At 50.6% G+C, this 23,203-nt stretch overlaps 3 protein-coding genes across 8 annotated transcripts; 1 reads left to right on the forward strand and 2 right to left on the reverse strand.

Annotated features, from left to right (window-relative positions):
• Nucleotides 1-19: 19 nt before the first annotated feature.
• On the forward strand, nucleotides 20-10,808 carry LOC1270109 (AT-rich interactive domain-containing protein 2). 4 transcript variants are annotated; one of them, XM_061649050.1, is made up of 9 exons: nucleotides 20-476; nucleotides 584-677; nucleotides 765-3,062; nucleotides 3,344-4,045; nucleotides 4,343-4,762; nucleotides 6,643-9,642; nucleotides 9,725-10,060; nucleotides 10,148-10,239; nucleotides 10,333-10,808. In XM_061649050.1, the coding sequence occupies exons 1-9, from the start codon at nucleotides 196-198 to the stop codon at nucleotides 10,445-10,447; spliced, it is 7,338 nt and encodes a 2,445-aa protein (XP_061505034.1). In that variant the 5' UTR covers nucleotides 20-195; the 3' UTR covers nucleotides 10,448-10,808. The 4 variants fall into 4 exon arrangements, with proteins under 4 accessions (XP_061505034.1, XP_061505035.1, XP_061505036.1 ...); XM_061649051.1 differs by having other exon boundaries at nucleotides 4,343-4,603; XM_061649052.1 differs by lacking the exon at nucleotides 3,344-4,045.
• Nucleotides 10,809-11,391: 583 nt separating this feature from the next.
• LOC1270108 (uncharacterized) lies at nucleotides 11,392-12,401 on the reverse strand. Its single transcript, XM_308779.4, has 2 exons — nucleotides 12,005-12,401; nucleotides 11,392-11,937 (listed from the first exon to the last, which is right to left on the reverse strand). The coding sequence occupies exons 1-2, from the start codon at nucleotides 12,009-12,011 to the stop codon at nucleotides 11,645-11,647; spliced, it is 300 nt and encodes a 99-aa protein (XP_308779.3). The 5' UTR covers nucleotides 12,012-12,401; the 3' UTR covers nucleotides 11,392-11,644.
• Nucleotides 12,402-13,976: 1,575 nt separating this feature from the next.
• Nucleotides 13,977-22,973, reverse strand: LOC1270107 (lysosomal cholesterol signaling protein). 3 transcript variants are annotated; one of them, XM_061649060.1, is made up of 8 exons: nucleotides 22,619-22,973; nucleotides 20,502-21,280; nucleotides 18,029-18,318; nucleotides 17,828-17,970; nucleotides 16,957-17,460; nucleotides 16,444-16,875; nucleotides 15,282-16,372; nucleotides 13,977-15,206 (listed from the first exon to the last, which is right to left on the reverse strand). In XM_061649060.1, the coding sequence occupies exons 2-8, from the start codon at nucleotides 20,849-20,851 to the stop codon at nucleotides 15,005-15,007; spliced, it is 3,012 nt and encodes a 1,003-aa protein (XP_061505044.1). In that variant the 5' UTR covers nucleotides 20,852-21,280; nucleotides 22,619-22,973; the 3' UTR covers nucleotides 13,977-15,004. The 3 variants fall into 3 exon arrangements, with proteins under 3 accessions (XP_061505044.1, XP_061505045.1, XP_061505046.1); XM_061649061.1 differs by lacking the exon at nucleotides 22,619-22,973 and adding an exon at nucleotides 22,445-22,557; XM_061649062.1 differs by lacking the exon at nucleotides 22,619-22,973 and adding an exon at nucleotides 21,681-22,174.
• Nucleotides 22,974-23,203: the final 230 nt, after the last annotated feature.

Below are 23,203 nucleotides of genomic sequence, written 5' to 3' on the forward strand. Positions count from 1 at the left end.
GCCAAAAAAAAAATGACAGCTCACCTTCGCTTGGCTTGTGCGCGATTTCGCTTCGCATTTCGTTTGTACGTACGTCGCGCTTCGCAGTTCCGAGTGTGTGTTTGCATTGAATTGAATTAACATCAGGTTCCCGGGCAGCACGCAGAACGCAGATTTCCCTTTTCCCGGCAGTGCGACAAACATGCGATTGGCACAATGACGACGGACGTAGTGAAAATAGAACGCACCGGCGTGCCGATGGCCATCGACGAGAGCACGAACGATGCGAGCGGTGCCAGCTTCAGCAGCGTCAGTGGTGGTGGTGGTGGTGGTGCAGCCGGTGTTGGCGGTGGCGGGACCGTCGCCGGAAGCGCAGCCGGAACACCGAGGGAATCGGCCAAATCGCAAAACCTGCGCCGCACCCTGGCCAAGCCAGCGATGGAGAAGGATAAGTGCAGCTTCCTGAACGATCTGCAGACATTTCACGAGAAGCACGGGTAAGGTTGGAGGAGGGCGCCGTTTTTTTTTGCGCAATGTTTACATCCGATGCAGGTGCACTTACTATGGCGTCCGGTTTTTTTTTGTTACCGCTTTGTTTCCGCAGCACACCGTACCTGAAGCTGCCAAAGATAAGCGGCAAGGATGTCGATCTACACAAACTCTACTCGATCGTTATTGGTCGGGGCGGATGGATGAAGGTATGAGCTATCGAACAGAAATGTTGTGCTGTTAATTGACACAGGCACACACGGTCACATTAATATACGCGCGCTCTTTATTCGTAGGTAAATGCTCGCGAAGACTGGGACGAGGTGATCGAAGAGCTGGATCTGCCGACCCGGTGTGTAAATAACGAGATTGCGCTGAAGCAAATATACATCCGTTACCTGGATCGGTACGAACGGGTGAATTTCCACGGCGAGGATAAAGACCCGGCAGAAGATGAGGACGACGAGAAGCGGCTTCATCGGCGCTGGTCGGTCCGAATGCTACACTCTACCCCGACCGTGTACAACCACCACCAACACAACGTGCCGGAAGGGTTGCGGTCCTCGTTGAAGCTTTCCGACGATCTCTACCGGGCGTCCGAGTATGACAAGCTGATACTGTCGCTGCTGTCGCCGCTACCGAACGAGCAGGACTTTGCCATCAACGTGTGCACGCTGATGTCCAACGAGAACAAGCACACGCTCAAGGTGGACAAGTGCCCGCGGCTGGTGTACGTGCTGCTCGCGCATGCCGGGGTGTTCAATCACTTCTCGCTGAGGGACACGTTCGACGAGTACTACTCGAACATTCGCAAGAATTCCTTGCAGCGCTTCTGGAAGGAGTGTCTGTTCGAGAAGCCGCAAGTGCTGGAATTGTCGCTGGAGGACTGCTTCGCAAAGATGGGCGCCGATCCGAGCGCACTGATCGCTTCCATCTATCAGCAGGACGAGCCGGACGAAGAAATGGACGGCAAGTCGGGCGGCAACGATGGTGGTGAAGCAGCAAAGCGTGCCGATAGCGATTTTGAAATCATGAAGGGACGATTAAGCACGGCAACGCTTCGTACCTTTCTCAGCCTCGGGACTGGCTTGGGAACGAACGATTACATCGGGCAGCGGGTGCTACAGATCGCGGCCATTTTCCGGAACTTGAGCTTCAACGAAGAAAATCTACCCGTACTGGGGCACAATCGTACGTTCATTCGCTTTCTGATCATGTGTGCCAACTCGCGGTGGAACAATCTCCACCACCTTGGGCTGGACATGCTGGGCAACATTGCGAACGAGATCGACATTAACGACCCGCAGTCGGATGAGGTGACGCGGTGCCTCGTGTCCACGCTGTCCGAAGGGCTGGAGGGTGCCGATCGGGGCGTCATCATCAGCTGCCTGGAGGTGCTGAGCAAGATCGCCCAGAAGGAGTCCAACGAGGAAAATCTGAACCGCTGCCTCAACCAGCAGCTGTACGATCAGATCTGTTTGTTTCTCTGCCTGAACGACATCATGCTGCTGCTGTACACGCTGGAATGCATCTACTCGCTCACGTCGATGGGCGAGAAACCATGCAACGCGATCATGCACATCCGCGGCGTGATCGATACGCTCGTATCGTTGGTGACGGTGGAGGCCCAAAGCTACGGGCCGGATGCGTGCATTCTGATGCGCGTGGTCGAAACCATCCCCGGCAATATGGCTACCCATCATGCGCAGGGAGCGTACTACGCGAATGCGGCCGGTCAGCCCGGTCAAGCCAATCCGCCGCCGCCGACGATGACACAACTTACCGTCCACAAAGACGCCGCACAGGTGCAGAGCGGTGGGCAGGGGCAAGTGGGTAACAATCCACACGTCGTCTACCCAACACCCGAAGTGCCGAAGCTTCCCTCGCTGACTGTCACCAGCAAACCGGTGCCATCTTCTCCACATGTACCGCAGCAGCCGGTGCAACAGCAACAGATCGTGCTGCAAGCTGGCACGGTGCAGACAGTAACCCAAAGCCACCCCGCGGGTGCTGGTCCCAATCCCCAAATCGTTACCGTGACACGTCCACCGGCAGCCGATTCTCCCCAGATCCCCGTGAACGTGATTGCCCGGCCCGATTCGACAGTGTCGGCAGCGCAGGCTATGCCATCGAACCAGCAGACGACGCTTACAGTGAATGCATCATCCCAACCCAACACGATACAGCAGCAACAAACCATCACTGTTGGTGGTGGTGGTGTTGGCGTGGTAGTGCATAGCCCGACCGCATCGCCGGCAGCTATCACTGCCAAACACATCCAGCAGCAGCAGGCGCAGGAAAGCGAGCAGTTTGCCTACGCTTGGCTGCGTGCATCGTTCGAGGCAGCGCCGGCCGTTCGAATGGATCAGCAGGAGCTGTACAAGCTCTATCTGGCCACCAATGGGAAGCTGGGCCGTAAGGTGGTGCTTCCCCAAACGCACTTTCCTCGCTGTGTACGGGCCGTTTTCGGTGGAACCGTTGGGCCAGTGCAGCTGAAAATAGAACAGAAAGGAATCGAAACGGTTGGATACTACTACGAAGGATTACGGCTCCGCGCCAAGCCATTGCCGATCGTTCACAAAGGCACTGTGTTGGTGAGTATGAGCAATGTGAACGTATCTTAATTTCTTCCTGTAATTCAGTCCCTACACAAAGCCGTTGCGTGTCATCGGACAAGAGAAGTTATCTGCTCTTTGGACTGTTTGTATTATACGTAGTTTTCATTAACATTTTGAAGTGCTATTTCTTCCATTAGATACTAACATATAATCACTTTACTTAGTTTTTTTTTGCAAATTTTAACCCTAATTAAATGCTAACACTTTTTCAAAAACATTCTATTTCTGCTCACGGCGCTTTCTGTGGTATTTCGTAGACACCAGCTGTAGAGTCCACTGCAGCTAGTACTACTAGCACTATCAGTAGCCTCATCACGTTGACAAAACAAGACGAACAACAACCTCACACCAAACTAACAACCCCAACCAGCGGCTGTACTGCTGTAATTACCGCCGTCACAACACAGCATGCTGCGACCACCGTTGGGCGAGAGCTGAGTTTCAGCTCATCCACTACCGTCAGTACGACAATCGCTAAACCCGCAACGGTCATCAGCAATGCAGGCACCGCTTCTGGACGGACAATCGTGTCCACTGGGCAAGAAACTTATCGCTCACTAGAAGTCATTCAAACAAGCTTATCCCAAGCAACACCGGCTACCTCCTCTCCTGGAACGTTCCGTTCCTCGTCGGTTATAGCAATGGCTCCACCGAGCAGTAACGCTTCGACCCCAGCCACCATGAAGCATCAACCACAAACCTCCGGGCAAACGGTATCCGTACTGCATAAAACGATACCGACACCACTTCAGGCGGTCAAATCGTCACAGCAACAAACGCAACCGCGGGCAGTGTTGCACTTTACACAAGCGCAATCGGTGAAAACAATCGATGGTTCTTCTCTCGGAGGTGCTTCCACGCCTTCGGTGGGCTCGGGTGGGTCCAGTACGATCGGCAAACAGCTCATAGTCACCCAAGTTGGGGGCAAAAACGTCCTAATCAATAAGGCGGCGGCCGGCGTAAGAAAGCATTCTTTCCTCTTTGCTCCGTTCGATGTTTTGTTTGTTTCGCTTTCAAGTGGGTTTCTCTTTCGTTGCATTGCATCGCAGAATATCGTTTGCATTGTGATTGTTTTTTTTAGCAGTTATCCTTGTTTCGTTCCGCTTACGCTTTTAGGGTCGCTTTTTAATGCTATTTTCTTATGTTGCTGCATGCTCGATGTAAATTAACTCGTTATTTCCATTTCGCTTGATTCAATGTGATGCGCTTGCAAATATTTAACATGTTATCTACCTTTCAATGAATTCTTCTTGCAGCAACAACACCAATACATACCGACGACACCTTCGTCGCCGCTGCTCCAGCAAGTCCTTAGCAGCGACCAGAAGAACAACGTGATCGTGGTAAACCAGACGACCATTTCCCCACAGCCGGCCGGGTCGCTGCACAGCAGTCCGGGTCCGAGTGCGCATCTGCAGACCGGCACCGGCACGACGACGATCATGAACCAGTCGGGCACGATCAGCTCGACGACGACGAACCCGTCCGCACTGATCAAGAGCCTGCTGGCGAACAAGGTAACGACGGCGGTCACCGATAGTACGCTCTCCGCTGCTACCGCTGGTTCCGCTGCTGCTGCCGCTGCTGCTCCTTACTCCAGTAGTTTGTCCACTACTACCATCACCAACTCTCCTACTACCAATTGTTTGATTGCACCGAATGTTAACGTGCATCAGGTAACAGTAACAGTTAGCATTTAACATCGTAGGACAAACTAAGACCGCTTGTGTGTGCGTATATGCGTGTGTGAGTATGTGTGAGATAAAACGAAACAATGGTAAAGATTTGATGGCCTCCTCCTCTTTACCCGATTGTCCTTCGTTTAATTTGAATGTGCATGTTGTTATCAATTTGCAGCAAGAGAAGCATTAATTGTAGCCATTTGTTTGTTTGCGTTTTTCCGTTAAAATGATTAATCAGGAAGTGTGAAGCCTAAAACAAAGCATGTCTAAAATTTGCCACTAACAAATAGAAGAATCATGTAAAACGTGTCAATTTGTTTTGACGCAAATCCTCGCAGCGTGTGTGCCGAGTTGTTCAAACGATACAGGCGGTCCCCGAGATACACGGTACCTCTTATACGCGGATTCGGAGATACGCGGTTTTCTAAATTTGACAATTCTTTGAGCAAATTGTACTGATTTGACACATCAATTGCAAATTGCCAAATAATTTCCGTTTTGATCGAATGTTAAAAACTATTTCAAAAGGTTTAAAACAGTTATATGCAGTCAGAATCATATCAAATAGTTCATAAAGTGACTAAAACCACCCCCTACTTGCAAATTAACACGAAAATTTGTGATATTTTAGCTGGAAATCACGAGATTCGACTTACGCGGAAATTCGAGATACGCGGTATTTTGCGGCCGTTTTCGGTCCCCATTAACCGTGTATCTCGGGGACCGCCTGTATTTGCTTTCAATGATTAATGTTTACTTTCGCAGTTGAGTACCAGTGGCGTAAAATGTCACTGTCAATGTCATTAAAAAGTCTGACTGAAACAGAATTACATAACATGTAATGTTACAAAATACATGCTTCGTGACATTTTTGCGATCATCGCTTGGTCAGTCACTATGTCATGATTTTTTTTCACTGTGATCAGTTCTGCAAAATGTAACTGACATAGTCACGACAAAATCCTGCTGAAACAAAATCATGTCAGCGTCACGTGCTCTACTGTAATGATCAGAGGTGAGACTCAAACAGTTGGTGCGACCATCACATGCTTGGTGACATTGTGTGCAACCAACTCATTTTTTCAGTCAAATGGTCGCGACATTTTTTGTCGATGATCATCACGATAGTCATGGGAGATATCCGGTGCGTGCGAGTGGTCCCAAGCAACAAAATGAGCATATTTTCTTGCTCTGTATGACCCAACAGATCATCAAAATCGGACAGAGCGAGAAAGCCTACTCATTTTGTTGCTTGGGACTACACGCCAAGTAAATTCCAAGAATTCCGTGATTATCACCGACAGAAAATGTCGTCACCAAGTGAGTGACCAAGAGTTTGGTGCTACAAAAAATGTCACCAAGCATGTGATTGGTCCTTCAACTGGATGAGTCTCACTCCTGACCATCACAGTTGTGTACGTGAGCTGACTTGAACTTCGTTTCAGTTATCAGTGTTGGTGACTGAAACAATGATAGTTGGCAGCACTGTTCACTCCGATAAAAAGTCATGATTATGCTTGCGCCGGCATTAAGCTCAGCTTGTCAGTCAGAGTTTAGCGTTGGACTCAAGCAATCGTATATCGCGCACTTTCGCGTATATCAAATGCACTTTCATTGAGTATCAACAATGATCATCAAGCTACGACGGATATGTTCATTGTTTTCGGTTGTGATTATCACGTGATTCTCATGACATTTTGCTGCACTGGTTCAGTCACACTGTGTATTTTGTGCGTGAATGTAACCATGTATGTTTGCGTTTTGAGTGAAACTGACGATAACTTTTACAGGATAGGGCGTACCATTACCATGGGTGCATTGCAGTTTAATATAATCCATTTTTCAACCTTCCCCTTTTGATCAATGTTGCGCAGGTCGTCCAGAGGCAGCAGATGCAGAAGCAAAAGCAACTGATCGAACAGAAGCTGCTTTCCAACAGCCCCATCAATCCGTCGGTCGTCGTTACGTCGAACAATCCGAACAATCTCACCAACATCAAGGTGGGCAACTCGACCATCTCGATCAAGCCGGGCACGCTGCCCACCAACACGGTCATAACGGCAACCAATCCGCACGAAACATCGTTTAACGCACCGCCACCGCTGGCACCGCTCAGCCAGACGGGCATCCAGCAGGGCACGATCATCAAAACGATTGCGGCCGCCCCGCACGATCCGTCCCAGCACCATATGGGGTCGCCGGGCGGTAGTAAGCTGCTGCCCAACAAGGTACTGTCGGAGCTGCTGGAAAAGAAGCCGGGCGAAATGATCATTGCCGGCGAGACCACGATTAAGCGCAAGTACGACGTGACGGACACATCGATGGAGCCGCCCGTAAAGCGCATGGAAGGTGGCACGAAAACAGCCGACCTGTACGCCGAGCTGGCCGGCTCGATAACGGAGGGGGAGGATGTGGAGGAGCAGACAACAGCAACAGCAGCAGCAGCAGCGCAAGAAGCGGAACAGCAAGCGGCTAAGCTTAAGCTGCAACAAATAGCGCAACAGCAGCAACAACAACAACAACAACACCTCGTGCAACAGCAGCACCAGCAACAGCAGCAGCAACAACAACAGCAACAACAACAGCAACAACAAATGATAACGATGCCCGTATCGATGCAGCGACAGATCATCGTTACGCCCAACAGTGCCCAGCCGATGATCATCTCCACACCCACCGCAAACGTGGGCAGCAATCCGGTCCAGCAGCAGCAACAACAGCAGCTAACGTCGCAAACGACGGCCACCATCAAGACGGACAGTGGCTACCAAACCGTACCGATCATACTGCAGCACAATGCGATGGGTGGTGGTGGCACGCTGCAGCTACAGAAGGCGACGGCAGCGCCGGGCGGAGCGCTCATGCAATCCTCCGTACTGGCTGCCCCGCAGCATCCGCAACCGACGCAGTACATCCTTGCCACCAACCCTCAAGGACAGACGTACGTGGTGGCCCAGCAGCCACAACCGCAGCCCCAGCTGCAGCAAACGGTACTGCTCGCCCAGGGCCAACAGCACGGCGGCACTGGACAAAAGACGATCATCATCGTGCAGCAGCAGCCGCAGCAGCAGCAGCCAACCGCCACGTCCCTTCCGCAAATGACGATGCAGAGCGCGATGGGCCCGAATCAGGGTGGGCAAACGACGCAGAAGATTTTCCTCAACCAGCAGGGCCAGCAGATACTGATGACGCAGCTCCCGCGCCAGATGATCGTAAGCCACGCGGGGCCATCGGTGTCCGGTGGTGCCACGATCATCACATCCAGCGCTCCGACGATGATGCCGGGCAGCAACACCGGTACCACGATGATTGCAACGGGCGGGGGCGGTGGTGCCGTTGGTGGTGGTGGCACCATCATCGAAAAGAAACCGATCTACATCACCACGAATGCACAGGGCAATACGATCAGCTTCGAGGGGCCACCGCAGCAGCTGCAGATGCAAACGATACAGGCCGGAAGTGCGGTCGGCGGCGGTGGTGGTGGTACGTACCAGATCAAACAGTACGGAAATGTGCAGCAGCAGCAGCAGCAACAGCAGCAGCACATTATTCAACAGGCGAATCTTTCGACCGGAGGGCCCGTCGGTCAGCAGACGATTCAGTTCATCCAGCAGCCCGGTACGGTCGTACAGACGCAAGGGCATCTAGCCTCGGCAGCGCAAAGCATGCAACCGCAGCAAATTGTGTTCCAAACGCATGGCGGAGGAACGGGCAGCGGTACCGCGCAGATCATCCAGCAACAAATCATTCAAGCGGCACCGTCGGGCCAGCACGCAGGCCAACATATCGTCCAGAAAGTGTTGCACCAACAGCAACCGACCCAGCAGCAGCAGCAGCAACACCATCTAATACACACCATCAAGGGGAACCAGTCACAAATGATAACCGTGCAGCAGCAGAAACAGCCCATGGCAACCATTACGTCGCAGCAGGCGCATCCGCAACCGTCAACCTCACAGTTGCCATCGACACTTTCGATCCAGCGGCAAACGGTCGGCGGTAGTTCACTGTCGCAGACGCTCGTTCCACCCAAACCTGTGCCCGTACCGAATGTGGGCCCCACGGTAGTGTCTTCGGCGCCTCCTGCACCTACACCCGGCCTTCCGGGTGGCAAGCAGCAATACTTTCAGGTGGTGCAGCAGAAAATATCTCCCGCACCATCGCAGGGAGCAGGCGGCGGCAACACTGCGCAGCAGGGTACTCAACAGCATCTTCGACACATGGCGGGCCCAAGTGGCTCTACCGTCACGTCGCAGGGTGGTCAGCAGTCGCTAGTGCCCTCAATAACGGTTACAGCGATTCCGGCACATTCGGCAACAACACCAACCACCACCAGCACGATCACGAGCGGACAGTTCGCCGCGTCCCTTATGGCCCAGGCAGCCGGACTAAACGTCCCCGTTACAACGACTACGTCAGCAACAGTATCAGCAGCCACAGCGTCCTCTATATCCACTTCTTCTGTCCCTGCTGCTGTTTCTGCTCAACCAACAGTAACAGCGCAACCGCCAGCACCACCACCACCACCACCGATTGCGAACACAATCACGATTCCGGTGTCGGTTGCGACGGCCAACGGCGGTACGTCCACCTCCATCCAGATGATCCCTGCTATGGACCCGCAAAAGATCGTCGACGAGGACGTCGATCCGAGCTGGCCGTGGGTGTGCGATTGGCGCGGCTGCCCGAGGAAAAAGTTCCAGTCCGCGACGGAGGTGTTCCGGCACGCCTGCACCGTCCACTGTCCCGATACGGTGGATGTGTCCGCCGACATCTACTGCCAGTGGGGCCCCGGGCCGAATTTGTGCGACAATTTGCCGCGCAAGCGGTTCTCCCTCATGACGCATCTGCTCGATCGGCACTGCACGGCGGATGTGAGTATTTTCGTTCGATTGTTTGTAGTTTTGTGCAGCATTGGTAAAATAATGTTCTCTCTCGCTCTCTCTCCCTCGTTAGTCATTTAAAACGGCCGTACAAAGACGTCTTGCCGGTGGTCCACAGCAACCGGTACAACCGTACCCGGTGACTCTGATACGTCAGCCAGCACCGGCCAATGCAGCGATCGCAAACAGTAGCAGTGCATCGGCAGCACCGTCATCGGCGGGTGATCGAGGATCTCCGGCACCGGCCTCCTGCACCAAGGTGGAGTCGACCGGTGGCACATCGGAGGGCAGCAGCGGCAGCGGCAGCAGCAGCATGAACGGACCCGGTCAACTGTCGGCAGCGGGCCCGGCAGCGATGCATGCCATCAAGCGCTACTCAATGGATTACGTCAACTCGAAGGAATTCCAGGTACGGCGGCGGGTTGCGGTGACGTTGTGATGGCTTGGGCTGGACACGCTTGTAAATATTTGCTTTCTCTTTTTTTTTTGGTAATAGGATGAAATGGAAGGTCCTGTGACGAAAAGTATTCGGCTCACGTCCGCCCTGATCCTGCGGAATCTGGTTGTTTACACAAATTCCGCCAAAAGGTAAGTGGAGGAGTAGCGCAGTGTGACCTTGAAATGGCCTTCTTTTTTCTTACATTAATCCCCCTTATTTCATCTCTGTTTTCGCATGTACAGAAGCCTTCGTATGTACGAAGCACACCTGGCCGGTGTCGCACTTAGCAATGTCGAGTCGAGCCGCACGGTAGCGCAGCTACTGTTTGAAATGAACGACACGGGGCCCAACTACTGAGAACCGTCGATCTCTGCTGCACCCAGATCCCAGAGGTATTAAAGGAATTTCAACGCTGATGACGACGTTATTTTAATGTTAAACTATGCATTTTATCTTATTCTTAACGTGTTGCTGATGCACGCGAGAAACACGCAAAATAAGAAGCGAGCCTTATGAAACACATTTCTTCTTTTCGTTTACCGCACACCATTGCGTCGTTGAGGTTGCGTTTGTAAAATATAAAGTGCATGTTTCTTTTTTTTTTTTACACAGATGCGTACTATTATAAGCTAGCAGAGTATCAAAGAACTTCAAGTCAAAGTATAATAAAAAAAACGGGAATAACACAGTTGACAAATGATTGAGTGCTACAAAGAAATTATGAGTCGTCTGTGAACTTTTTCTTGTGGTGCATAGCTTTTCCTGAGAAATTGTATCCAATTTAAGATAGCAGCAAGATAGTAGTAGTGTTGTTCCCATACGTGCCAAAGCAGAACTCTTCTACCTTAATTCCGTTTCTATTTATGTCAGCTGTCTTGTTGTCATGTTGCGTGTGTCCGGTTTATCGTACGCATCGAGAAAAGAGGGAACATTATCGAGTTCTACGATCGGTCGATTCAAAACATTGACACACGCTGTGCCTACGCACAGCTTCGGGGTGACAACATTTTCATTAGTTTAAATTGTTCGACCACCTTTCCCTTGCGCAAGACACGTACGTACTAACGGTATCGTTCGCGTTGTATCGGTTCATTCCGGACATCTGTCAAGAAAGCGGGCCATTTGGTAATTGGGACATGTCTGCACTGTTCATCGCAGTAGCTGTCGGTTGCTATAACGACCCTCGTGCCTAGCTCACAGAGTGTGCTTCTGCTGCCAGTACGATTTTCTTTCATAGACGGGACCGTCCTTGCAGCAATTTCTTCGTTCTAAAGATTAAAGAAGCCATAATCAAAACCGGGTTTGTTTTAAAATTGGCACTCTAAGTAACTACAGCCTTTTTATTTTTATTGCCGGGATGTTGGTACGTTTCCTTTACATACACAGTGGTGTGGTGATTGCGTTTCGGACTTTTTGCAATGCAAAAAAGCCGCAAAACTTCGGGAGAGGAGCGTGTGGTTTTAGCGAAGTGTAGGACGGGTAAGGGGGAAGTAGGAAGGATTCGTGTGTGTTTTGTGCGTGAGCACGGGTTTCCCACCCCTTCCTAATACCGGCTTACACGCGGCTGGGCGGCTTGCAGGTCGGGGTCCACTCCCAGTCGAACCAGTTGATGCAGGTACGGGTGGCACCGTTGAACATACCCTCGGTCGGGCAGCGACGGTAGGTGGCGGGCGTGTTGGCAGTCTCGCACTCCCAGTAGGCGGTGGGGTCCCAGTTGTTACGCCACAGGCGGGCCGTCATTTCCTCAGCATTGCAGAGCGGCTGACCGTCGGAATCGTCACGGACGCAGCCATTCTGGCCGAGGGCCAGTGCGACGAACAGCGCGAGAGCGGCGAAGAACAGGACAGCTGCAAAGGTAAGGGTGAGAAAATTAGATGCGATCCTGGGGCACAGGCGAGAGGGGGAACCCCATACCCTTCATGGTGACGGGTTGTAGCAAGCTGGAGCTTATTGGGCTGCGATGGAAACACTTAGCGGACCAGATCGTGGTACTGCTAAAGCTGGAAGGTGGATACTGACTACTGGTCGGTGGTGCACCGCTGTTATATATTGCAGGATCGACATGTCCCACAATGGCCAGAACTCCCCTCAGACATCAGGCTCGGGCACAGGGGCGAGTGTCTTTGGTCTGGCATAACCAAAACAAAAAAAAATGCTAGCGAGACAGAATGATACGCGATGTCTAACTATCGTGTGGGAGCATCTCGATAAGATAGTGAGTCTACCTCGCGATCAGATATCGGAATAGACTCGGACCACACACCGCGGTCTCAGGTACCACTGACAGGAAGATACGTAGGCAGGTTAGTTCCAGATCTTCACCTGAAACTGCTGATAGCGTCGAATATCTTGAGAAAGTCAGCCAAGAACATGTTGAAGAGAAGGTGAAGAAGAGCAGCGTAGTACGAAAAGAACGATAAGTTAGTACACCGATGTTTGTTGTTGCTATTGCTATTTCCCGTCTTTAGCGCACTGACCTTCATCTGCCATCTGATATCGGAACCGATCGGGTACTTTGATGGTGCGCGCAAAAACACGCCGGAAATGCTGTACCGCGCCCGATATCGCTGGGATCGCTGGGGCTGTCGACAACGCGCCAGTGGAATTTACATGCCGGCGAGATGTCATTTTTGCATCCCCACAAGTCAGGTACTTACATGTAGTAGTAGTAGTAGTAGCAGTAGCTTCAGCGGCAAGAATCAATGAACCATCAAGATCGTCCTGTAAGTGATGCCATACACTTGATTCGGACGAGAAATACTTTAGTCCGTGACGTAATGGTGTGTTGGAATTGCTCCATTCGTAAGTACAGCGCAATAGTCTAATAAGCAAATAAGTTGGATTTGGTAAACTTGTCAGAAGATTTTCCTGTGGAATCTTATTAGATTTACGGTCAGAATATGCAGATGAGTCACAATTCCTGGAGGGATTTCGTTTGAGATAAATGACATAGGTCTTCTGTCTTCAAAGTCTATGGCTTTTGAGTCTGTCGTTATGTGACTTTGAATCCTTCAGAATACGCTACTCGTTCCTTGTTCGATTACCATCCCTGCATCATCTTACCGTAAATTGTATAGCTTGAAGATGTACGATTGCGTCTCGTATGCCCAGTAAAGGACGACTTGAGCTACTCGTGATGATGGCACCACCTGCGTTCCTACTAACAAATCCAGATTTTGGCAAGGGTGATAGGGGTAAACGCACTTTAGAAGTCGTCCAAGATGTCATATACCCCAGGTGAAAGGTCAGCACCGCAAAGCTGCAAAAACCAATCGAGGCGATCTACATTGAGGTTATATCTTCATCATGTTATACAAATGGAACCGGACTACCCAGCCCATAGACTATTTCCACTAGGATAGTCGTGGTAGTCCCAAGTTGGAAGCGATAACGGATTGGCAGACGTAAGCGCGAGACCATGAGCAGTTTCGGAAACTCCTACTGCAGGCCAAGACTGCAAAGCAGTTATAGCGCCAGATAAGTAAGTGAGCTGCCCATATGTCGTTTACGCTAAGACATTGGAGTAAAGCACAATGATTTTGTGGACATGGAAAAGGGTGTCATTAGCATATGCCATACTCTGGCATATGCTTTTTACCATCCCTAGTGACCAACAGATGAAAAAGGTTTGGCTCGTATGGCCGTTGGTACTAAGAACAGATACTGACCATTAACTGACCTTCGTCTAACATCTGACATTGTTATTATTACTAGATCTAAAATTGTTGGTTGGGAAAATTGCGCCATAAATCCAATATCCTATAAGAATTATAGATTCACGTTCCATGTAGTCCTTCTGGCATTTAAAATGTTAACAAAATTTTCAATATAGACAAAGAAATAGCACGCAAAATTCTTTCCAGCTTGTACTTATCACATTGGTCGATTTTGTTTTGATAGGTTCTATATTTAAAACAATAAATATTTTATTTATTTGCTACACGCTAGCGCCGCATATCCAACATATATTACACAACAGTTCTTTACCTCCGCAGCACTGAGCAAACAGCTCAGCCTTCTCTTTACTAGCACTGAGCCTTTCATACACGCAAAAAGTGTTGTTATTTCACCCCGCCCTATTTTCAATACTTGTATGTTCTATTCTATTCAATCTCTCTACTAAAAGCACAGCACTTTATATTATTGTGCACCATTAGCGTTTTGCTTGTTTGTATGGTGTTTGGTGTTCATCTAGATGCAATAGCATACAGTGTAGTGTAGTGTGGGATTGCTAAAACACTCTCCGTGTGCTCGCACTACCTTTTGGCCATTGCTGCACAAGATCGCGGGCGTGTAAAAACATCTGCCCCATCATCGTAACATCATCCCCCGTACGATTGTGCTTTCGTTTGAGCTGCTTGAGGGGATCAACCCGTTATTATCACACAGGTGGGTTGGATGGGCTACCGGTCTCCAAGTTTCCACCCAACCTCACCAACCATTTCACACAAAAACATGCCGGGTAGTACATGAGGAAAGGAGTTCAAAATAGTTATTCCGGAGCAATATGCGTAACATAAATATGAAAGCTTTTCATAAATAAATCATCACCACTGCACCCCTTTTTCTTCTTTTGAAGGTGCGGCGTGATGTCTTTTTTATAGTCAAAACTATCCCGTTTTTTGCTCCTATCTTTACCGCTTATACCGAGGCGGTTATCGTTTGTGAGGTGAAAAATATCAACACCAACTACAACATTACTTTCTGTTATCGCTTAGACCGTGCAAGGAGAGGAGTAGAACACAGGAGTACTGAAGATTGTCCAGTGCTTATGGTACTAATACATTCCTCCCGAGTCTCTCTCTCTCTCCCTGCACGAACGATATTGGCTGCACAGTGTGAAATAGTTGCAGTGGTGGGAGGTTTTTCCCCCATCCTTTCATTGCCGGTGCCGTTTTCGGTCGTTGACACGCTTTACAGCCGTTCACAGAACGTGTAGAGCAGATTGCGATCGTGAAAGTGGTACACGTTGTTGATGTGCCGCAGGACGCGCCCATCAATCAGTCGGCGAGCGTAGTGCGTGGCGTCGGTCCGATCCTTGGCGAGTCCCACCTCCAGTAGCCAATCGACAAACACGCTACCGTAAAACACTCGCCGGTACACCTTGATGCGCCAGCTGCGGAAGGAGAAACGGAAAGAAGCGTTTAAAATACATGTTCAACACACACACACACACCGTCCGTCCTGGTACCGTATGTCTTTCGCGATCGCCTTCCGGCACACCTCCAAGTGGTGCGTGGTGAACTGGTCGCAGATGTGTCTCGTTTCCGTGCTGAGGTCGCTCCAGATCGGCAGCTGCAGCAGGTTCGCACCGTACCAAACCTTGCGCCAGAACTTCATCATCGGCAGCAGCAGCTCGCCGGTGTCGGTCACGAACACGGCCAGCACAATGATGCACTGGCCAAAGTTGAGGAACGCGTCGAGAAACGTCAGCTCGACGTAGATGCCCGACATGCCCTCCATGATGAGCGTCCACACGGAGAGCGACAGGCCGACGAACATGGAGCAGAGGAGCAGTATTAGCAGCACCATGTGCCGGAGTATCTGCTGCTGGTCGCCCGTTTTATCGTACTCTACCGGTTCGAGCCCATCGTTCGCTTGCTCCCGGTACCGATCGATCAGCGACTGGCACTGCTGCTTACCGGCCGCCGGACAGTTAAACTGTGCCGAACACATGCCGCTCGTTTGCAGCGTTGACGAACCAGGTTCGTTCACATCGTTATTAATACTGGCACCGATAGCGAGATCCTCAATGTCCACCACGGTGCGAATCGTGCCGGACGAACTGCTGCAACAGCCACCAGTTCCACCCCTGCCATCGCTGCTACATGCACTTCCGTTGGCAGCTGGCGGTGCTGTTCCACATCCACCACCGACACTAGCAGCAGCAGCAGCAGCAGCTACAATCCTAGCAGGAAGGATTTCATCATCGCTCGACGTTACCGAACGGCGCCTTCGCTGGTGAATGGTAGAGTTTCCTCCTCCGTCCGCTAGCAGGTTTACCACCGAGCTGGTAGTGACGGGACTGGAGTCCGCGTCCGGCGAAGACACTTCCCGCGACAGGGTCAGATAGCGCTCGTGCCGTTTCTTAAACCGTTGGTGCAATATCAAACAGCCAACCGTCACGATGAAGCACATCACCAGCAGAAAGACGGCGATGGCGGCCTGCGCGTTGCCGTACTGAAAGCTTGGATTGCGCTTCTCCGTCGGGACAATGTTTTTGCTGTCCACGAACAGGAGCAGCGAAACGATCAGCGTCGGTAAACCCCAAGCTGCAGCGATCTGTAAAAAAAATAACGATAAATTAAAATCCGAAAGCCCTTTCCACTGGGAGACGGCGTGCAGCCACTTACAAACACGGGCCACAGCTTGAGCACAAAGCACAGGCTGCGACACTGCAGGAACAGTATCGTGATCGCGAGGAACGCCGTCCACAGCCGGCTGCTGTAGCAGCCGATGGTGAAGAAGTAAAACTGCAGGTACATCTTCCAGCGGCTGTTCTGCTCGAGCGTCGACCACAGTATCACGCCCACGTTGCAGATCAGCTGCGACACGAGCAGACAGCACGTGATCCGGTGCGGCATGCGCTTTACCTTGCGCGTGAGCGCAAACAGCAGCAGCGTCCAAACGCCCGCCACGATCGCCACGATGCTGATGTCGAACGAGAACTTGTCCAGCTCGTTCAGATAGTCGGCCGGCGTCAGGTTGGTGATCGTGATCATTTTCGCCGAGATGAACATTAGCGGCGCACTGATGAATGTCGACGCAACCATGCTCGTGGCAATCTGTAGGGAGGGGAGAAGGGAAAAGTCAACTTCATTTAGCGGGGGAAAGCAAAAACACAGCACAGGGTGCTTTAAACCTACCAAATCGACATCGCGATTGTACTGGGAGGCGATCACAAATACGCCCGGTGCGGCCGGGAACGTACCGTACAGGAAGCCGAACGTGCTCAGGTCGGTCGTTTCGCTAAAGTTCGCACCCGCATTCATGATGTTGACCGTTTGGCGCGTTACGAGCGGAAACACGAGCAGCTTCACGAGGATCAGTATCCCGGGCAGGATCAGCCCCGGGCCTTGCAGTGCCGACGCTTTGCCCACCATGCGCAGCCCGAGCAGGAACAGGGCGGTGGCGGAGAAAGAATTGCCCAGCGAGCGTAACACGCTCGACAGGTACACGGGCAGCCCGTTGGGGAAAATTTGTCCCCCAATCACACCGAGCAGCGTCATGAGCAGGATCGGGTTGAAGAAAATCGATTCAATCATCTTGAACACGACCAACGCCTTGCCTTTCAGTATCTTGCGCCGGTTTTGGGCGGCCATTTGGGGGCAGGCAGGCGGTGGTGCATTAGCCTCCTCATCTGCCGACGTCTGAAAATGGGATAAAACATTAATCGGTGCTTATTGTTCGGTGATTCTACGGCCGGAAAAAAGCCGGATGATTAATGCATTCGCACACAATCGGGTGACAATGAAGCATTGATGGAAGAGCTCGAGCTGTGTAATAATAGTGCAATCATGGTGCTTCCTCTCCGGAAGCGCGTTAAACGTCATATTAGCACAGCAACTGCGCGATTAGCGGGAGAGCTTGTCGCGCGAAAAAAAAACTACATTTGCATAATGTGAGAAAAACCCGACCCATTTTCTGATTACTGCCGACCCCGGCTGAATGAATCATTGACATTCAACGCGATCGTTCTGGGGAAGCAAACTGCAATCCCAACCCTATATGACTTACATTGTTTTCTGCATTCTTTTCCTTAATTTTGGATATTTCCATCAGCACGAAGCCAATCGGATTGAGGATGGCCAGCGAGATCGGTGCCAGCAGGTAAATGTACGACGCATACTCGGGATGAATTTTGGAGTACAGTGCCGACACTGAAATGAAAAGACAAATGAGCTACTTTCGACCGGATTGCAACGCATAACACCTTACCGATTGGATAACCGATGGCGAAATCATTGCTCTGTGTGCAGAAGATAGCCAGCAGCCCTGCCCGCCCATAGTTGACCGGACGGGCGACCAGCAGCGAGATGATGGCCACCGACAGGAACACGATCGTCTTCGCGATCAGTATCGACAGCAGAAAGTTCCAGTTCACCGTGCTCCAGTCCAACTCCGCCAGGGAGAGAAAGATCACCGACGGCAGCGCGAACGTGCCGACGAACGTGTTCAGCCCTTTCGCTTCAAAGTTGCTGATGATGTTGAGCCGCCCGGCAAGATATCTGAAGAGGAGAAGGAGAATACAGAGAAAGAAAAACAATGATAACAACATTAGAGAACGCATAGCAACAGCCCGGCAAACAACAGCGGTCTTGTCTTTGTCGCGGGAGAAGGGAAGCAATGCTTTAAGCAGGTCAGTTTACGACACGCGGTGAATCACGCTCGTTAGCTTAATCAAAACAGTAAACCATCGACGCATCGTGTTATGCCGGGCTGGAGATCACATGCTTCAGTGTGTGTGTGTGTGTGTGTGTCTTTAGGGCGTCTCCGACCTCCCAGGAAAACGGTACCCGTGCAAGGGCACGCGGACGCGGAAACAAACGAACGCGGCGTTGACAGAGCAAATTGATTGCCCTAATTGAAATCGTATGTCCTCCCGCATCAGCGCAGTAAGCTGTTTTCGACTTCTATGCTGAGTCAGCGGCCTAAGGCAGCAACTTAACGGGTTCGAGCAGGGTTCGATCATCATCAACAACACCGTTTGCGGAGCATAAAGGCACAACCAAGGCAAGAGGTGCAGATGGTGTGCTAAATAGTGTTGGGTAAATCTGATTCAGATTCATGGATCTGAAAGAATCTTTGGAATGATTGAATGAATCTGAATCTCGAACGGAAACATTCATGATCTCGAACGATTCATGAATCTCAAAAGATCCTAAGGAAATTGGCGATAGATCTCAAGTCTGCGGGACACTTTGATGAGTCGGCGGGAGTCTATCTGCGGAATCATACATGAAAACGTTGACGATACCAGGATCTGCGGATTTGTATCACAAGACTGCGGTACACTTTTTCGGGCACACTATCGCACCCCATATAACTTGTCTTGTGTTCCGCAGTCTTGCGATTGACTCCCGACGACTCATCAAAGTGTCCCGTAGTGTTGAGTTTTTTCGGAAAACCCTGTATATCTCGAAATATAAATGAATCTCAAGGAATTCACAACTCTGTTATAATTCATAGGTTAATGATTCCTTGTTGAGGCATGAATATTTAGAGAGATTCATGAATCTTTGAAGATTCAACTCGAGATTCGAATCAGTAATCACGCAAGCTTCATATGAATGAATCTCGACGAAAGATTAATGAAACCCAACACTAGTGCTAAACTAGGTGCGTAACCTTGAGCGCTCCAAGCAGTCCGTCCGTCTGTTTCGGGGGATTTTTGAAGCTTACTCTACCTGGCCTGGAATTCCCATTCATAGTGGCGGCCTTCAAAGAAAGGGCTTTGATCGCATTCGACCATCAATGGGCGATGGTGGAATAGTCTGTTATTCCTAGAGCACAGTCATGGTACGCCACACATGCGCCTCTAACCGGATCAAATGCAAAAAAGAACCTTGAAAATATGCTAACGATATGCTAATGGTGCGTATCGTAAAAGGCGGAACAGTACAGCACGCTAGAGAAAGTGTCGTTATCATCGATTGTTTTCGAATCGCCCTTAAATAACTCTTTAATGCGTTACCGAGTTCGAGGAGCGAAACTATCCCACCTGATGGATGACCAACAGGTTTCGCATCTAAAACCCATTTATTTCACAACAACCGGCAATGCCTGAAAGCTTCCATCTTTGCCGTGTGTGTGTGTGGAATGGGTGGAACATTGTGGAAACTATCCGAACTACCCGAGCAAAACAAACACGGAAACGGGGTCATTCCAAAGGGCACCCGAAACAGCAATTTGCTTACATCGTCATGCTTTTCTTCACACAGCCCACAGCAGCGTTCCTACTAAAAACGACCCAAATGTTCCGACCCGGAGTGCACTTAAAAGAACCTTCCCCTTCTGCACCCCTCTCGAGGAGTTAGCAGATAAATGGTGACAAACATTTCTTATCTACGCCGTTGTCATTTCCATTACAATGCGCGATGTACAAAAATCCCCATTCCTTTCCAGCAAAAAAAAGGGAAATAATTTCCTCCCACCACGAATGGACAAGAGAAGAATGGTGATCACGTAGGCGGTTGTGCTGGAATGCAACGCCACCAGGGTGTTTTCCAACGCCCACTGAGACGGAAGAATTTTCATCATCTGCCGTGCGTCATGCGCCCCGTGCGAAAAGGGGAAAATATGCCACCAACACATTCCCGGGTTCCACCAGCAGGAGAGGCCGATGACGCGCGTGGGATTGGGAAAATCGATTCCTTTTTCACTTGGAGGTCGTCTTCCAGGTACTACTCACCCGCAGATGATGATGGCGAAGCACTGGATTAGCGCCGGGTAGAGATTGTCCATCGAGATCGTCGGCGCACCGTCGTCGCCGGTGTCGTTCTGCGGTGTCGTACTAATGAGCCCGCCGGCACCAAAAGTGCCATTGTGAAAGGGTGTTGTCGCCACCGTGTCGAGCAGTGCGGGCAGCCCGACGATGGTAGCGATGGGCGACGGTGGGTGGTGCAGTCCACTGCCGCCGCCGCCACTGGTCGTGAGTGTGGCATTAAGGTGTCGCATTGCCTGTGCCATCGTTGCTAGTAAGCTGACGGTGCTGCTGCCACTGCCACCTCCTTCGCCGCCGTTTGCCATGTGTTGATCCATCGAAAATTGTTTTTGTTGACCGAGAGGAGGCTTGCGTGTGGGGGGAGGTGGGAGCGGGAAGGTGCTCTGTTTGTCTTGCCTGTTAGATTTCTGCCACTATCGTCATCGCTTTTGTTTGAAGTGCACCAAAACACACGGAGTGGCGAGATAGGCTACCCCGTGCTGAACACTGCGTCTACTGCTGTGCTGTTGTGGCGGACGAGCCGTTGCACATGGCTTTTGTCAAATAATGTTTTTGTTGTTGTTGTTGTTTTTTGCTATTGCCGCTTTTGTTCTGCAAAATCATACACCGGGATGAGCGCGGTCTATGATTGCGTGTCGATAATATCAGGTTATGCTCACGTTGAGACGCCACACGCACGGCGGTTTCGTCGTCCGGCGGGCATTGTGTCACCCAGGCGGGTGCAGGTGATTATGTTTTCACTGGGACTGTGGAGTAGTGGAAGGTGGGGAAGAGCACGAGTTAAATATAACACTTAAAACCAAACAACACTTTGATTAAGCTGAAAATACCGTTGGAACACTTTCTAGTTGGCATTCGTTTGAATCGATTTTTCTAATAGTTGGGTGACATTTGCACTTCAAAACACAATTGGAAAACTGGTTTTTCGAAAAATTCTCAAAATTCTCATGCCCTATTTTGGACAAATAAACCGGATTTTTTTTCGCAGGGAAAAACATTCAAAGTAAAATTTAAAATATGGCAAGAAATTAAAATTTAGACAAGGAGTTCAGACTGTAAAATGTAACTTTTGCAAATGGATAATTCGGTCGCTCTTTTTCTCTTGTTGCTCCTGCGATGACATCGCCTACTATGATCCGTTCTTACACTGTCGCTTGCTTCTTTATGCCAATCTGCCTTCACTATGCGCTCGTGTGGCCAAACTCCAGCATGATTACGAAAGTTCCAGTCCACCAAACTCGAAGAAAGGGGAGCTAAAGTGACACCAAACGACGCCCGGAGCGTTCACATTGAATTAAATAATCAACGCAAAGCAGCCAGACACTATCAGCACACACACACAGAACACATGAGTGGCAACCGCAATTTGCTGCCCTTTCGAATCGTGCGTGAAATTGTAGCTGATAAATGCGGGATGGACATAAACGAAACGAAACGTAGGACAGCGGGTTGTTGAACTGTTCACGCACGACACCACCGGCAAACCCCCAGAACGGAGCGAACCCGTCCGTAACAGGTCCGCGCTTATCTCTGCGAAATGCTGTGTTTGGCTGTCACTGTAGCACGACCACCACCGCGCACATGGCCTTTTAGCAGCGCACACACCAGAAATCGATCCGGACCGCAGCGAACGCGCACCAACCTATAACCTCCTTCTCACCCGCTCATCTCTTGCCGTGCGTTAGGAATGGTGTGGGTATGGCCCCTCGCTCAGAAAGGATTATCGCGAAATCTTCACGCTGACCGTCGACCTTGAAACAATGTTGTGCTTTTGCGCGCATATGTTGCCGTGGGATGTGCAAAAAAACGCACACACACACACGCAGGCCAGGTGAATCGATTTCCGTTCTACGCCTGCCAGCGCACTACTATGGGGGCAAAAGGCAAGGTTTTGAGGGCACACACTTTACCAAACACAAACAGTTCCTTTTCTTCGCACGTTCTTAATGTTTTGCGCACAAACGGGGCTGGGTAATGGCGTGCCAGGCTTGTTCCTTTCTTTCCACAGGCCAGCTTGCTTGGACTAAAAATAAAACGCCTTTTCATATAGGAAAAACAAAACACAGCACCGTACACAAACTCACTTTCATTCTACGGCACGCGCACACACAGGGAAACGGGGAGTGTACAACACAACAAAACAGCTGATTCGGTAATGGTGCCCTTTTGTGTGCACGGGGGACGGGGGTGCTGCAACAGAAACGCGACTGCATTCGCAGAAAACGCAGATTTGCGCGAACGCACACAATTAGCACGAGCTGCCCGAGCGCGAATGCCTACGATCCGCGAAAGTGCAATTGAGAATGGAGACTGTGCGTGCGAGCAGATGAAAATGTTGTACGCGGAATTGCACAACGCTTGCCCGTGTTGCTTCGCCTGTGTTCGTACTGCCGCGTGTGGATTTGCAAACGTGAATGTGCGTGCACGCGGTGGCGGTTGGGTAGTGGGGGGATGTGTTTTGAATCGCTCAACACCGTTTGACGTTTGAGTGCTACGAGCGCGGTGACAGTACGCGCTGCAGTATGACAGTTTCTGTTATACTGAGCGAGGCGCCCCGCTCAACCGATTTTCGTGAGCTCGCCAACGCTCCAAATCGGTGCGATTTTCTCTCGCTGGCGATGCTTTTTGTAAGTAGTTGTGACGGTTTTTGACGTTTCGAGTGAGGGTTT

The sequence above is a fragment of the Anopheles gambiae genome, chromosome 2 (assembly GCF_943734735.2).
Source record: "Anopheles gambiae chromosome 2, idAnoGambNW_F1_1, whole genome shotgun sequence".
Taxonomy (NCBI): domain Eukaryota; kingdom Metazoa; phylum Arthropoda; class Insecta; order Diptera; family Culicidae; genus Anopheles; species Anopheles gambiae.